The sequence below is a fragment of the Dasypus novemcinctus genome, chromosome 18, assembly GCF_030445035.2.
Source record: "Dasypus novemcinctus isolate mDasNov1 chromosome 18, mDasNov1.1.hap2, whole genome shotgun sequence".
NCBI classification, from domain to species: domain Eukaryota; kingdom Metazoa; phylum Chordata; class Mammalia; order Cingulata; family Dasypodidae; genus Dasypus; species Dasypus novemcinctus.
In genome coordinates this window covers 14816178-14832565 of record NC_080690.1, presented here as the reverse complement: position 1 = coordinate 14832565, position 16388 = coordinate 14816178, and the positions used below count along the sequence as shown (strand labels likewise).

Here is a 16388-nt window from a genome sequence, read left to right as displayed (position 1 = left end):
CAAAGGATACTCTTGCATCTGTAACATCAACCACAATTCCCATCCACCTCTTGGTTTACTGTGCTATTCAATTCCTAGATTATTCTCTAGCACTCTGTCAATTGGCATTTACATACATAGACTACCATTTTCAGTCACATCCCCATTTATAAACTAGCTGTTACTCACTGTGTGTTACCATCCACTCTATTCATTTCCAAACTTTTACAGCAAAGCTAATTACAACTTCTACATACGTTAAACATCAGTAGTCCCCTCAGACCTCCTTTTATAAGAATCTACCACCTACCACCAGGTCTTGAAGGTATTTCCTATATTTTCTTCTAGAAGTTTTATGGTTCTTGCTTTTATTTTTAGGTTTTTTATCCATTTTGAGTTCATTTCTGGATAAGGTGTGAGATAGGGATCATCTTTCTTTCTTTTGGCTAGGATATCCAATTCTTTCAGCACCTTTTGTTCAATGGAGTGTTTCACCCAAGCTTGTGAGTTTGACAGGCTAGTCAAAACTCACTTGACCATATATGTGAAGGCCTGCTTCTGAACCATAAATTTGGTTCCATTGGTCTATTGTGTCTGTCTTTAGGCCAGCACCATGCTATTTTTACCACTATAGCTAGGTAATATGATTTAATGTCTGGAGATGAAGGTTCACTTTTCCTTTTTAATGGTGTTTCTGGCTATTCAGGACCACTTACCCTTCCAAATAAATTTGATGATGGTGTATTCAATTTTTTTTTTTAATGCTCGTGGAATTTTTATCGGGATTGCATTGAATCTGTAATTCAATTTGAGTGGATTTGATGTCTTAATGATATTTAGTCTTCCAGTCTATGAGCATGGAATGTTCTTCCAGTTATTTACGCCTTTTTTAATTTCTTTTAACATTGAGTTACAGTTTTCTGAATACAACAAGTGCTTTACACTGTTGCTTAAGTTTATTCCTAACTATTTGAGGTTTATGTCATATTTTATTTTCACCATTCTTTTGATACTTTGTTACTTTTATTGATATAATCTTCATTTCTAGACTCTCTTCCAGGCCTCTCTCTCCTGTCTTTTCTTTTCAGGCTCTAGCACACCCTTTAGTATTTCCTGAAAATCTGGTTTCTTGCTTAGAAATTCTCTCAGATTCTGTTTATCTGCAAATATTCTAATCTCACTCTCATTTTTGAAAGACAATCTTGCTGGATATAAGATTCTTGGTTAGAAGCTTTTCTCTTGCAGTATTTTAAACATATCAGACCACTGTCTTCTTGCCTCCATGGTTTCTGGTGAGAAATAAGCACTTAATCTTAATGGGTATCTCTTACATGTTTTTTTTTTTTAAGATTTATTTTATTTTATTTCTCTCCCCTTCCTCCCCTCCCCCAGTTATCTATTCTCTGTGTCCATTCACTTGTGTTCCTCTTTGTTCGCTTCTGTTGTTGTGAGTGGCATGGGAATCTATGTTTCTTTTTGTTGCATCATCTTGCTGCATCAGCTCTCCATGTGTGCGGCACCATTCTTGGGCAGACTGCACTTTCTTTCGCGCTGGGTGGCTCTCCTTACGGGGCGCACTCCTTGTGCGTGGGGCTCCCCTACGCGGAAGACACCCCCGCGTGGCACGGCACTCCTTGCGCGCATCAGAACTGCACATGGGCCAGTTCCACACGGGTCAAGGAGGCCCGGGGTTTGAACTGTGGACCTCCCATGTGGTAGATGGACGCCCTATCCATTGGGCCAAGTCCGCTTCCCTCATATGGTTTGCATTGCTTTTCTCTTGCATTCTCAGAATTCTCTCTGTGTCTTTGGCATTTGACATTCTGATGAATATGTGTCTTGGAGTTGGTCTATTTGGATTTTTTTGATGGGAGTATGTTGTGCTTCTTGGACATGGATATCTACGTCCTTCAATAGGGTTGGGAAATTTTCTACCATTATTTCTTCAAATATTCCTTTTGCCCTTTTTCCCTTCTCTTCTCCTTCTGGGACACCCATGACACATATGTTTCCATGCCTTTTGCTGTCATTTACTTTCCTGAGACCTTGTTCAATTTTTTCCATTCTTTCCTTCACCTGTTCTTTTGTAGGTTCACTTTCAGAGACCATTTCCTCAAGCTCACCAATCCTTTCTCCTGCCTCCTCAAATCTGCTATTATGTAATTCCAACTATTTAAAATTTCATTTATTGCACCTTTCATCCCCATAAGGTCTGCTATTTTTCTATGTATGTTTTCACATTCTTCTTTGTGATCATCCAATGTCTTCTTAATATCCTTAATCTCTTTAGCCATCTCATTGAATTTATCAAGATTTGTTTGAACATTATGATTAGTTGTCTCAACTCCTTTATGTCACCTGGAGGCTTATTTTTTCCTTTAACTGGGTCACATCTTCTTGTTTCTTGGTGTGCATTGTAATTTTTTGTTGGTGTCTTCACATTTGGCTTACTAGAGTATTTACTCTGGGTGCAGTTTCTCTCTTTAGTTTAGGGCTTCCTGCCCTTTCTTCCTTGCTGGTTGTGCAGTCGGAGCCAAGGATGTACTTAGTGCTGTAAGCTGTGAAGGCTCAAGCTGCCATCATTGTGCCAGAGACCAATGAAACTTCTTCCAACTTTCTCCTTTGCTAGGGGTAAGGACAGAGTTACAGCTATGTGGAATAATCCAAGTGCAGGTCTAGATTGTAGTTGCCCAGAGAGACTGATGAAACTTCAAGCCCCTTTCTCTCCTGCCTGGGGTGGGAGTGGAGCTGTAGGTGTGGGCAGCAGTCTATGCAGTGCGGGTCCAAGAAGACCACAGTAGACTTCTGATTTTCAGTCTGTGCCAGTCATAGTTACCTGCAGTTACCTGGATAGGCTGGTGCAGGGCCTGCCAGCCTCCTCCCTGCCAGAGGTGGAGCTGATACCTAGGCTAGAGCTGCAAACTGAGCCAGGTGAGAGAAACGGGTTCCTCCCTTTACTGAGATTTTTGGTCAGCCTGGCTTCCCCTCAGGCTGGGAGCAGAGTCAAAATGGTGGCCACCGGCCTTTTTCCAAATTGGGCTAATTCACACCACAGCTGTTCCCAGGGTTATATCTTAGCCAGCTGAGTCTTCCAATCAGTATCCAAAATTGGCAGCCAACTGTGTTCTCCCCTGTTTTGGGGAAATGGAGCTTCCAATTTCAGCCACAGAATAGCTCCTGGAGTGGCTCGTGCCACCAGAGTAGGATAATCACTGGCCTCTGTGGCTTGGCCAGTAATTGCCTGGAGAGGCTGGTGCAGGACCCCACAGCATCCTTCTTGCTGGAGGTGGCACTGGTGCCTAGGCTGGAGCTGCAATCTGACCTGAATGGAAAGAAGTCAGTCCCTGCTAGCAGTGTGATTTTCAGTACGCCCTGCTTCCACTGTGCCAGGCGTGGAGTAAAGATGGTGGCTCCTGGCCTCTTTCTGACTTGGCCATCTCAAACTTTAGCTGTTCTCAGGATTGTACTTTAGCCCACTGAATTTATTCATCAGTAGCTGATATTGGTGACCAACCGTGTCTTCTTCCCTCGTTTTTGGGAAGTGGAACTTTCAATTACAGCCGTGGAACTGCTCCACTGGCTGCTTGTGACTCCAGTGGAGGATGGGCACCAGCCTCCGAGGCGTGAAGCCCTCTTCTTACGAATCTTCTCTGCAGATGGGCAGTCTCCTTCTTCCATTCCTTCAAGGATGTGGCAGGATGCTCCTCTGGCCTCTAGGAGCCCCAAACAGGTGCTCCAGCCAGCTCCAGAGAGCTCTGGATGTTTACTAACTGCCCTGTAGCAGGAGCTGAAGCTAGGAGCTTCTTACTCTGCTGCCATCTTGCTGGTTCTTCCTCATTCCTAAATAATATCCCATTAAATGGGTGTACCACATTTTGTTGATCCATTCTTCAATTGATGGAGATTTGGGTTATTTCCACTTTTTAGCTATTATGAATTGTGCTGCTATGACCATCCACGTACAAGTTTTTGTGCGAACTTGTTTTCAATTCTTTTGGGTATGTACACCTGGGAGTGGAATTGCTGGATCACATGATACCTTTATGTTAAACTTTAAGGAACTGCCAAACTGTTTTTCCAAATTTGCACCATTTTACATTCTCACTGGCAGTGTGTAATTGTTCCAATTTCTGCGCAACTTGCCAACACAGTTATGTGTTTTTTATTATAGTCATCCTAGTGGGTATGAAGTAGTTTTTCCCCTTTATACTGAAGTTCTACAAGAACAGGGACTCCATCAGTCAACACAATATCCCAGAATCCAGTGTAATGCCTGGACCTTCATAGATACTAAATATCTTGTTAAATACATTAAAAAGTGTTGAATGAATATGTAAATCTAAAGCTAGTTGGATGGTTACAATGGATATTTTATATATTTTTTCCCTATAGCAATCTAACCATAAGGGACCTAGTATTCTTTCTTTCTGCACAGTACTGGACCACTCTTTTTCTGTTACCATATATTTTTTTTCAGGGAGAAAATTAGGTTAAATTTAAGCTTTCTTCGTTTTCTTCTGATTACTCATTTGGATTTAAAAAAAAAAAAGATTTATTTATTTCTCTCCCCTTCCCCCCCACCCCATTGTCTGTTGTGTCTATTTGCTGCGTCTTCTTTGTCCGCTTCTGTTGACAGCGGCATGAGAATCTGTGTTTCTTTTTGTTGTGTCATCTTCTTGTGTCAGCTCTCTGTGTGTGCAGTGCCATTCCTGGGCAGGCTGCACTTTCTTTTGAACTGGGCGGCTCTCCTTACAGGGTGCACTCCTTGTGCATGGGGCTCCCCTATGCGGGGGACACCCCTGTGTGGCACGGCACTCCTTGCGTGTATCAGCACTGTGCATGGGCCAGCTCCACACGGGTCAAGGAGGCCCAGGGTTTGAACCACGGACCTCCCATGTGGTAGACGGTCACCCTAACCACTGGGCCAAGTCTGCCACCTCATTTGGATTTTAAGTGCTGACAAACTCCACATTTAGGCACTTACAATTTCTTAGGTAGCACATTTTGGTTCTTACTACTTTCATTTGCATCTCAAACTCTTGGCTTCCTTTCCCCCAGCTTTGCATTCACTGCCACCACCCCCCCCCCAAACCTCCCCTCCACTCGCCGGCAGTGCCATGCTTGCAAATAGTCTCTTCCCTATTTCCTTCCAGGCTGGTGATACTGGGACAATCAAAATCTGTGACAGGCCAGCCCTTCTCTTTTGTTCTCCTTTTAATATTTCTCTACAGCTTGCTTTGCCTTCTTGGCTTGGACCTACCTGAGACAGAGAAAAGATATCAATGAGGGCAGGGACTGAGTGATGCTCATAGCTAGCACTTAGCATATGGGGCTTGAAAAATAGTCCTTGAATGAATGAATGAACGAATACGAGTGTGTGAGAAAGACCTGCACTGAGGATAAAAGGTGCTTCACAAATGCAAAATGGGGGTTTGGTCAACAAACACTGAGTACCTCCAGTGCGCCAGGCTCTGAGGTGCATGCTAGGACACAGGGTAAACAAACGGGATCCTGTGTTGAACGAGGGAGTGTCCAAAACCACTTCTAACTGTATTATTCTATTTCCTTAGCTATATGTTTTCACTTTATATCGCACATTCAATTATTCTGAGGATACCATTTCAGTGAAGGAATATGCCCAAGTGCTCAAGCTCAAACCAGGACGTTCTTGTCTATCGAGTGACCGCAAAGCCTCGGAGCCACAAGTGTCCCAGTGCGCTGTTCACTCCCAAATTTCCTCAGCCTCAAGTGCCAAGTTTCTGGATGCTAAGAGTCCTTGAAGTATGAATAAGGCCAAAAAAGGGGATGGGGAAGCTTAGAAAGAATGGGCAGCACATCCACCAGAGGGTGCTGTGGGGGCAAATTTTTTGCCGGGAGGGGAACTTGACCAATGACCCTCAGAGCCAAGTAATTGGTAGTTAAATTTCTGCTTGGTTTCCCTTTCCACCCCCTAGAACCATCTCCGCCCTTCCCCCACGCATGAGATTCCCCTGGAAAATTAGCCACTTTCCGGGACTTAAAAGAGTACTTCTGTTGAAGAGACGTCTTGCGCTCAGTTTCTGACACCCCGTGGCTTAGATCAAACAGATAATAAGCCGACTGGGGGTAGGGAGCTAGGCGGGGGCCTCTGGGACGTCAGCGGCCGCGGGCGCCGCTGGGGCGGCGAAGGGGTTAACCCGGCGGGGGGGGGGGGGGGGGAGGGGGCGCGGGCCGCGCTTGCGCTCTGCCGCCCTCCATTGTCTCCACGGCGGCGAGGAGCGCCGGCGAGCGCAGCCCCGGACCCAGCTAGGCGGCGCGGCTGGCGGGGCTGGCGGCGGCAGGAGCGAGAGCGCGACGCGGCGCGACGCGACGGCGGCTTCCCGAGCCCCTGCTGGCCGCCCAGCGCTGCAGCTCGCCCGAGGCCTGGAAGAGTCCGGGCCGCCACCCATGGTCGCCGCGTCCTGAGGCGGGGGACGCGCCCGGTGCCCCCAGCTTTCCTCTGCCGCCTCCTCTCGGGCGGGCGGCCTCCTCCGGCGCCTCCTTGCGCCCGCCCGCTCTCCCGCCGCCTCCCTCCCTCGCTCCCCGTGGCTCCACCGGCTTTCGGGAGCCCGGGGGCGGCCTGTGGCGTGCGGAGCCCCCGCCGGACTGCGCTTCTTTGGACCTTGAGGGGAAACATGCGTTTGCCTTGGATCGTTTTAAATTCTTAGTTTGGGATCCCCGCCCGCTTGCCTCTGCCACCGCGGGGTTTCTTTTCTTTCTTTTTTCCCCTTTTTCCCTCGCGTCTCCTCTTTGACTCCCTCCCCCTTTATGCTCGCCCAGCCCTCTCCCCGCTGCTGAGAAGTGGGGGAGGGTCTCGGCCTCCAGGTTCCCTCCCCATCGGGGCCCGGGCGAGCATGGGGGGCAAGCAGAGCACGGCGACTCGTTCCCGGGGCCCCTTCCCGGGGGTCTCCACCGATGACAGCGCTGTGCCCCCGCCGGGAGGGGCGCCCCACTTTGGGCACTACCGGACGGGCGGCGGGGCCATGGGGCTGCGCAGCCGTTCGGTCAGCTCGGTGGCGGGCATGGGCATGGACCCCAGTACGGCCGGAGGGGTGCCCTTTGGCCTCTACACCCCCGCCTCGCGGGGGTCCGGCGACTCGGAGAGGGCCCCCGGCGGCGGAGGGTCTGCGTCCGACTCCACCTATGCCCATGGCAATGGTTACCAGGAGACGGGCGGCGGTCACCATAGAGACGGGATGCTGTACCTGGGCTCCAGAGCCTCGCTGGCGGATGCTCTACCTCTGCACATCGCACCTAGGTGGTTCAGCTCGCACAGTGGTGAGTCCACGGGCGGCGGAGGCCTTGGAGGGTGGTGTGCAAAGGAGGGCGCCCCAAAGCTTCACGCGCGTGCAAAGGTTTGGGTCTGGAGTTCGCGACCTGGATCTGTCTGCCTTCCTCTGGTCCTGATACCGAGGCATGAATGGGATACCTAGCCCCTAGAAAATGGACTTTATGCGAGGCTTCCGAGCTCGGAGCCAGGCGTTTTAGGACTTGAGGCATTTGTTGGCTTGTGGCCGGGTAGAGCGAAACCTGCCTCATGAAGTCCTATTTAATTTGGTATCAGAATCCCCAAAGAACAGGTCTTGTCTGGCTTATAGCAAAGTCAGCTTGGGTGTCTTCTTTCTAGCACTGCAGCATTGTGGTCTTCCTCACCATTAACAGATCCAATTTGACCAAGCAGTGTCTCCTACACAAAGCAGAGAATGTGGGAAGAAATACAGTTGGGGGGCAACTGGTGTTGGGATTGGGTCTCTCACCCTTTCTGGGAGAGGGTGGTGTCCAGTTTTACCACCCTGCTGGAGATCGGTTTGATTTGTTTTAAAGTGGAGCAGGTGCCAAGCTTTTGGCATAGACAGGTGTGGCCTGCTGTATCGAGGGCCCATCCAGGGATCCTCCCTCTGGAAGCTTTGCAGGACCTGGCTCTGGTCACCCGTGCTGCATGCAGTAGGCTCTGCTCAGTGGCTTTCACATCCCTCCATCTTTTTTTCCTTCCCCTCCATGCAAAGTGTTTGCTCTTCTCGTGAATCTGCATCTTTTGATAACAGAGAGCCTTGCAAGGTGGGGATTTTATTGCCTGACTTTTGGCAAATGACAGGGGAAGAGGAGGATTCAAAGAACTTGGATAAATTCATTTTGTGAACTTCTGATGACAGGCCAGCAAAAGGCTGGACGGGGATTTCCCAGGCACTGGCAGGAGCTCTGGAGGAAAACAGGTCTTTCTGCTCAGCTAACCTGAGAACCCAGGTTAGGCTTCTAGAAAATTGGTTAAAAAGGGTGTGGAGCCACTATTTGCTGATTGGCAAGTGGAATGAATAAGTTACATATTCAGACTCCTTTGGGAGAATTGAGAAAATGCAGGTATCATTTAGGATAAAAATTGTTTCTGCCTTTCAGGATACTTTATAGAGGATTTATTTCTTGGATCATTGTTTTAGCTATTGTGAAATATTTTTGTCTCCCTTTTACTGGAAATTGGATTTGACTTGGTTTTTCAATTCTATAAATTTGAATTTGTGAAGTAATTCTGGGGAAATGGTGACTAATTTAGAGTGACTCTTTAAAGTGGCTTTTGAATTAAGATGGTATTTCAATCTCTAACAGTCCTCTAGATATCCATGAGCAGTCTCTGACCTGCATCAAACTCAGGAGTGCCTTGCCATTTTCAGCATTTGATCAGTTTTAGGCATTTAAAAAAAAAATTGTAGTAATATATATATACAACTCAGAATTTCCTCTTTTTTCTCCATTTAGGTACTCGGGTCTGGGATTGAACCCAGGACCTCTTATGTAGGAAGCCAGTGCTCAACCACTGAGCCACATCGGTTCCCCTGAGTTGGTTGTTTCATTTGTTTGCTTATTGTTTGCTTTTGTTTTACAAGGCACTAGGGAAGCAGGTGCTCAATCGCTTGAGCCAAGTCTGCTTCTCAAAATTACCTTTTTTAAACAATTTTAGAAGTGCAGTTCAGTAGGGTGGATTGCATTCACAATATTTTGTCACCATCATCACCTCAAACAGAAACCCTGCACTCATAAAGCAATAGCCCTGCCTCCTCTGCAACCTGTAATCTACTATCTGACTTTCTGAAATTTGCTTCTTCTATCCATTTTATATAAGATGTCATATAATAGTTGTCTTTTATGTCTGGCTTGTTTTATTCAACCTGATGTCTTCACGATTCCTATATGTAGCATTATCAGAACTTCACTCTTTTTATAACTGAATAATATTTGGTTGTGTGTGTGTATATATATATATATATATATATATATATATACACACCACATTTTGTTTATCCATTCATCTGTTGATGGATACTTGGGTTGCTTCTACTTTTTGCTTGTGGAATAATGCTGCTATAAACATTAGTGTGCAAATATCTGCTCCAATTCCTGATTTCAGTTTTTTTGGGTATGTATGTACCACCAAGAAGTGGAGTTGCCGGGTCCATGTGGTAATTCTATTTCAAGCTTTAGGTATCTTGATATTAATAATTTTTCATATAAAACTTAGTCCAGAAAGAACTGTATTTGTGAGATGATTGTGATTGTGTTTTTTAAAGAACTTTTATTAGGATCTGGCTTTAAATTAAACTGGCAAGCATTATAAGAAGTTTCTCTAAAATCAGAGTTATAATTTTGTGTCCTAAAACAAATTTAATATTATAAGGACTACCTGGGAAAGGGAGGAAGGGAGTTCACTTTTTGCTAAACTTTAAGTCTGTCTCTTACTAGAAACCTCCTTATCCCTATTCCATTACCAAGTTCCATGCTTGAGTTACAAGATTACAGTTGGATTCCAAAATTTCAGGCTCCTTAGTTTTGAAACCTTAGATTGATTTTTTTTTCCATCCAGTTATGAGGCTAGAGAGAGCCACTGAACCATGGGAATGAAGGAAAAGTGGGAGTATTTTAGGAAAGGGTATCTAAAGTGGGTGAGGAAAGGGTGGCTACTGTAAGTATTTTGGGCAATACATTCTTTACTGTATGGGACCATCTTGCTCATTGCAAGACATTGAGTATACCTGGCCCCACCCACTAAATGGCAGTAGCATCCTGCAGTTCCTTATAACACCCCAGAATACCCTCATGAATTTCCAAATGCACTTGGGGGCTGGTGGGGTGATAGAATGGGGTGATACCACCCTGGTTGAGAACCACTGTTTTAGGGATTCATTCTTTTATTCAGATAAAGTAATTCCTTTTTCCTGAATGGTTCATTTGAGATGACCTTTCCCAATTACACTTGTTTGCAGTGGTGGTTCTGTCTCACCTAGAACAGGCCACAGGATCTTCTAGGACATCACTTTCCTCTCTTGATTATTGCTACAAAAAAAAACAAAACAAAACTCATTTCTACTTTAGAGCCTTTGAGTAAGTCTGAGCAATTTTTGTTGTTGCATTGTAAGATTAGAAGGTTAATGATTTCAGTGCACAATTGACTAGATGTCAGGAAATTAATACGATATAGTGACTTATATTTTCAAGGTGCTTTTGGAAATCTTTATGGGCACAGAAATCAGATCTTTCAGTGAAATAAGTGAGGGACTTCCGTGTACTTGAGGCCTCCTCAAAGAAAGTTGAGCATATGCTGTGTCAGGAGGTAGAATACTTGGGTCCCAGTCCCAGTTCCTCCTCCAAGTAGCTTTGACCCTGGGTGAGACAGGTAACCACTCTTAGCCTCATTTTGTTATTCGTAAAATGCATGTGATAACCCTTGGCACCCTGTAAAGGTTGTTCCCCCAAACCCACGAGAGGGTGTACTGCAGTCACATTTGTTTTCTTTCAGTTTCTACAGTTTGCTATGCTGGGACCCTTGCACATCCCGTTCCCTTTGCTTGGAATACTTTTCCTTTCATTCCTCACATGGGTAGCTCCTTCTGATCCCTTGGCTCTCAACCAAAATTCTCCTCGGAGAGATCTTCCTTGACAACTCTTAAAAATTGCCCCGTCCTGTTATTCTCTCTAGTTACTAACCTGTTTCCTTAACAGCACTTACATACTTTATAAGTCTTTTGTATATCTGTTTACTTATTTGTTTTTACAGTTTGACTAAATTCTAAGCTCCATGAGAGCAAGAAGTTGGCTCTTGATCACTTTTGCAGCTCTTGGACTGTGCCACCACAAAAATATTTGTTGAGTGAGTGAATTTGAGTGCCTTAAGCCCATCTCACTTAATCATCACTATACCTCTATGAGGTGAGGCTATTTTTATTCCTACTTTACATGTAGGGAAGCTGAGGTTTCGAGAAATTAAGGAATTTACAGAAGGCCAGATTGCTAAAAGGTGGTAGAGCTGGGATTAGAATGCATGCAGGTCTGCTGACGCCAGAATCTGGGCTCTTAACATATTACACTCTACTGCCGCTCATCCTAAAACAGTAAGGCAACAGGGTAATGTCCTGGAAATTGCATCAACTTCCAGTTAGAAGGCTAGGCTCATCTCCTGGTTGAGCTACTAATTAACTGCCTGGCCTGTGTGACCTTGGGCAAGTGAGTCATTTAGTCTCCCAACCACCATTTCTTCATTTGTAAGATGGGGGTAATATCTATTCTGCTTATCTTGCAAAGTCCTCATTGTGAGGGTCTCTTGAGATAATTGAGTTATGGAAAAGCCAAATGACATAAATGGAAAGTGATATTGCTCTAATAAGGGTTCTTCTCCTGTATCTCTCTGGATTCTTTGATTTCCTAAAGAATATGATGGGCAGAGAACTCTACTGTGTACTGTATCCCCGAAATGGAAACTAGTGCTCTTAAATTAGAGCTCTCTACTGAAATCTGACCTACACTGACAGAATATTTATAATAATGAATGCTATTGGGAAGAACTGCTTTATAGAATGAGAGTTAAAGAGTCCCTTTCTCTCTCTCTCTCCTTTTTTTAAAAAGCAATTTTTATTGAGATATAGTCACATACCATACAATTCATCCCCCCCCCCTTTTTTTTTTTTTGAGGTACCAGGGCAAGGGGTTGAATCTGGGACCTCTTATGTGGCAAGCTGGCACTCAACCACTAAGCCACATCTGCTCCCCTGAGTTGGTTTTTTAGTTTGTTAGCTTGTTGGTTGGTTGTTTTTAGGGGGGAACTTGAAACTGAACCCAGAACCTTCCATGTAGGAAGCAGGTGCTCAGCTGCTTGAGCCATATCCACTCCCAGATCCCCTTCCTGTCTACATTAAGATTTAAGTTTTGCTGTAAGGTGTTTAACTCTCGATGGCTGTTTGAGTTGTACACTGGAGGTCTGGTCTTTCTTTGTATTAGTCTTGTTTATTGCAGAACATGGATTTGTAGATGTGGGGAAGAAACAAAATATTCTTCATGTTGAAAGAGGTTGCCTATGTTTTCTCTGTCCTACCCTAAATGGTTGTTGAGGATTTCATTCCACTTCTTAGTCATATGTGTGTATGCATGTGCACATTCAGAAAAATCTAATTTGTGCCTGGCGTAAATATTTGTTCTCTATTGTCTTCAAGTCATCAACTGGGGCTGATATAAGATTACATTTAAAAAGTCTTTGAACATGCTAGCAGGGTATCTCATGGGTTCTATTTTGCTGCCACTCTAGGATCCTCAAGTGATTTAAAAATTTTCTCTATTCTTAAATAATTGGTTGGAGTTGGCAGTTCCTTTGGAGTGGAACAAAAAGCCTCTTTGTGCCTCACCATAGGTATGCTAGAGGTAACGGATCTTTACATGGTTTCTGGAGAAGGAAAAGCAATCTGTGGTCTCCAAAGAACATGATGGGTCCCCTGCTATCAGAAGTTCTATTCTTAAGATACTTTTTTAAGCAGAGTTTTAAATTTTCTATTATCAGGGGGGCTTATTTGCTATAAAATAAAAAAGTTGTATGCTTTATTAATATATATGTATAAAGAAAAAAGGCAAAAAGTAAAAAATAAACAAAAATATGTACGTATGCTTTACTAATATGTATCAGTAAAATTCATTTGTTTAAAAAAGTTTACTTTGAGGAAAAGATTATTTCTTGAAGATCATAGTTAACTCTCAGGGGTTTTGGGAGATGTTGCAAGAAACAATGGTTGGCTCTTAAAGTGTTTTTTTATGGGATGTGTACATTTTGATATTAAAGACCAACTCCAAATATGTCACAAAGTATATCCTGAGTCAGTCCACTCTTAACCAAATAACTCTAGTTAACTTTTAGGAAAAGGAAAATGCTTTGTATTTTACAAATGGAATATTTAACCCAAGTTTATTGGGCAGTGAAATTTTAGTAAACCCAACTGGAAAACTAAAATTGGAAGAAACTTTGTAGGGAAGTGGTGGTAATTTAAATGGGATATTGGTTCATGTCCTACCAAGCCTTGGGTAGGGTTGGTTTTAATGACAGTGGGTCACTGAGGTCATGACACAAACCTAAATCCTAACCCCAGTCTTCTAATATGATGGATGAGTGTAAATTTTGATGTTTCCTTACCTAGCTTTGTCATGGCCTCATCAGAATCAAATGACTCAGAGTGAGTACTGTGTGAAAAGACTTGAGTATAAGAAGGGGCTTCTCATAGATCCAGTTTAAGAGAGTGAGAAATTTTCACCTCTTAATCTTATATTCTCGTAAGAACACAGGTTTATCCTTGAATCTCCAACAGTTGGGTTCCTGTCTTCCATATACTCTAAGGATGAGAGGTGAATTGTGGGTATGAATGAATATCCTAAAGACCAGACGTCAAGTGTGAAGCAAATTGAAAAACAAGTTTGCTCTTAAAGCAACAGCTAGGTATTTTCTAGACTGATGAAATGTTTACCTTAAGATCTCCTTGGAATTGATAGTCTTGAGAGTACAACCTTCAACTCTTGGGAATAAAGAGGAAAGAGGAATTGACTAGATCCTTGTAAACTTCAGGTTAGATGGAACACTTGGATCTGTAACAAGAAGGGGGCAGATACAGGCCATACTGCTCCTGATTTCTGTGGTTCTAAAGGATTCATCCAGAGGTCTTTCTGCAAGTGGTTCTCAAACTTTGGCTGTGCCCAAGATTCCCTGGGAAGCTAGTTAGCAATAGAGCTGACTAGACTCCACTCCAAGAATTCAGTAAATCTGAAGAGACTCCAGAAGCTGAATTTGTAACAAATGATTCTGAAAATGCAGTCAAAGTATTATTTGTATTTGAACCTCAAATCTACCCTGGACTCAGTTTATCTGTACCAAAACAGAGAACACCAAGTGCTTTTTTTAGGGCATTCATTAGCAATATGTTCAATATTATTAAGCTAATCAGAGATTTCCTAAACAGGATCCATGAAAATCTTTTCTCTAGCCACCAGAGGGTAAGGTCACCCAGCAAGACCATTGTTCATTGTGTGGCAGTATTTCTTTTACATGGCACTTTTTTTTACTATAGATAGGCCTAAAACAATCTGCTTTGGTCTGAGAATTAAAGTTGCTCCAAACAGAAGGTAATTGTGACAATGTCCTTTTTCCTCCTGTGCTTGTCTTCCCCCTGATTTTTCTTATGAGGATAGCCGCTGGTGCTACAGAAGGGCCTACTGAGTTATATCCCCAGCCAGGCAACTAGACACACAAAACAAAACAAAATCTTAGGATGAATGGAGACTTTAAAGTAGACAGAATACTTGCTTTTCCTTCTCTCTTACTGACCCAATGTATGAGACTTTTTTTTTTTTTTTTTTTGGTGGAGATCTATTGATCTAAGACATTCATTTATTCAACTGATACTCATTGAGTGCCTCCAATATACTCGGACCTGTACTAGGTGCCAGGAATATGTATTTACTATAAAAGTGTTTAACACAAATTTGTTCTTTCTATGCCTTTTTTTTTTTCCTCATTCTCTGGCTGAAGGAAGGTCTGTAGTAAAATCCAAGAGTTGCAGCTTACAGATTTTACCTTCTTCATAATTTCCTCTGTTGAATTAACAAATGAATTCAAGTGTTCTTACCATGAGGCTGCTGTATGGATAATACTTCCTCACACTATTCATTCTTTCTTAAACCCTTATTTCTGGACTAGGGCAGGTGATCTTTGTGGTCCCAATGAAGCACCTGCTAAGAAATTGGTACTCTATCTTCTTAATGAAAATATTTTTAAAAAATTGTTTTTCAAACCCTTCATATATATCTTTGTCATCTTTTTTTTTTTTTTAAGATTTATATTTATTTCCCCTTTCCCCCATTGTCTGCTCTGTGTCTGCTGTGTGTTCTTCTGCGTCCACTTACATTGTCAGGAGGCACTGGGAAACTGCATCTGTTTTTGTTGTGTCATCTTGCTGTGTCAGCTCTCTATGTGTATGATGCCACTCCTGGGCGGGCTATGCTTTTTTCACACAGGGCGGCTCTCCTTGCGGGGCACACTCCTTGCATGTGGGGCACCCCTACGCAAGGGTGCCCCTGCATGGTACGGCACTTCTTGAGTATGACAGCACTGCGCATAGGCCAGCTCACCATACGGGTCAGGAGGCCGTGGGTATTGAACCCTAGACTCTCCATATGGTAGGCAGACACTCTATCAGTTGAGCTACATCTGCTTCCCTATCTTTGTCATCTTTAAAGCCAGTCTTCTTTCTGGTCATTGGACAATATTTTATAGAGCATGAGTTACTACTTTTTTAATCCCTATCTGTAAAATTTATCCCAAGCCCCAAATACCCATATGGAAATGTAATGAACAGTTTTCTTCCTTGGTCTTCTAAATATATGTCTCTGAGCACCCCAACATTGATATTTAATTACCTTGTCTTTTTTTTTTAACAGCTTAACGTTATTTTATTAGCTTTTTCCCCAATGTGAAAAAAAACTAGTATGGTATAGTATATAAGAAGTTTGATGAAAATATTTCCCTTTTCTCCTGCAGATTACTTTTTAAATAATTTTTGAAAGTCTTATTTGGGACAGCCAACACTGGTGATTGTGATGTAATTCCCTCCCCCCCCCCCGGAATAACTGTTACATGTGTTAGATTTAAGTACTTTTTGTTCAAAATAAAGAATTTAAAAGCATGTCCCATGATGAGGACTTTGTGAGGCCTTTGACTATAAGGTGACTTCTTCATTTTGAAGGGTGATTTTTGGAGAAACCTCATCTTACATTCAGGCATATGTGGTCTGTCATCTTGGTTTTAGTGAATTACGCCTATCATAGCATGACTTCAGCTTCCTGGTTGGTAATACTTTTAGCCCTGTAAAAAGAATAATTAAATAAGCCATGCTTCACAAATAGTTGTTCTAAAATTAGTCACTTCTGTACTGTACTATATATACAGTATCTTTTAAGGTCAAAGTTGTTTTGTTAACATGTAGACAAACTTAAATCTGGGACAAGGTAAGTGTATAACTAGAACCTAAGATCCTGGACTCCTGCCAGTTTAGTCATTTAGTCCAGGTTTCTCAGCTCTTTGGGGATCTTTTCATTTG

The 16388-nt window shown here is 43.3% G+C and overlaps 1 protein-coding gene across 4 annotated transcripts in view; it reads left to right on the top strand.

Moving 5' to 3' along the window:
* The first annotated feature begins 6191 nt into the window (after positions 1–6191).
* ZNRF1 (zinc and ring finger 1) overlaps positions 6192–16388 on the top strand; it is a 111096-nt gene continuing 100899 nt past the window's right edge. For all 4 annotated transcript variants that reach the window (XM_058279704.2, XM_058279705.2, XM_058279707.2 and 1 more), the window contains exon 1: positions 6192–7275. In XM_058279704.2, the coding sequence (XP_058135687.1) occupies positions 6852–7275 (424 nt within the window). In that variant the 5' untranslated portion in view covers positions 6192–6851. The remainder of the gene's footprint in view (positions 7276–16388) is intronic.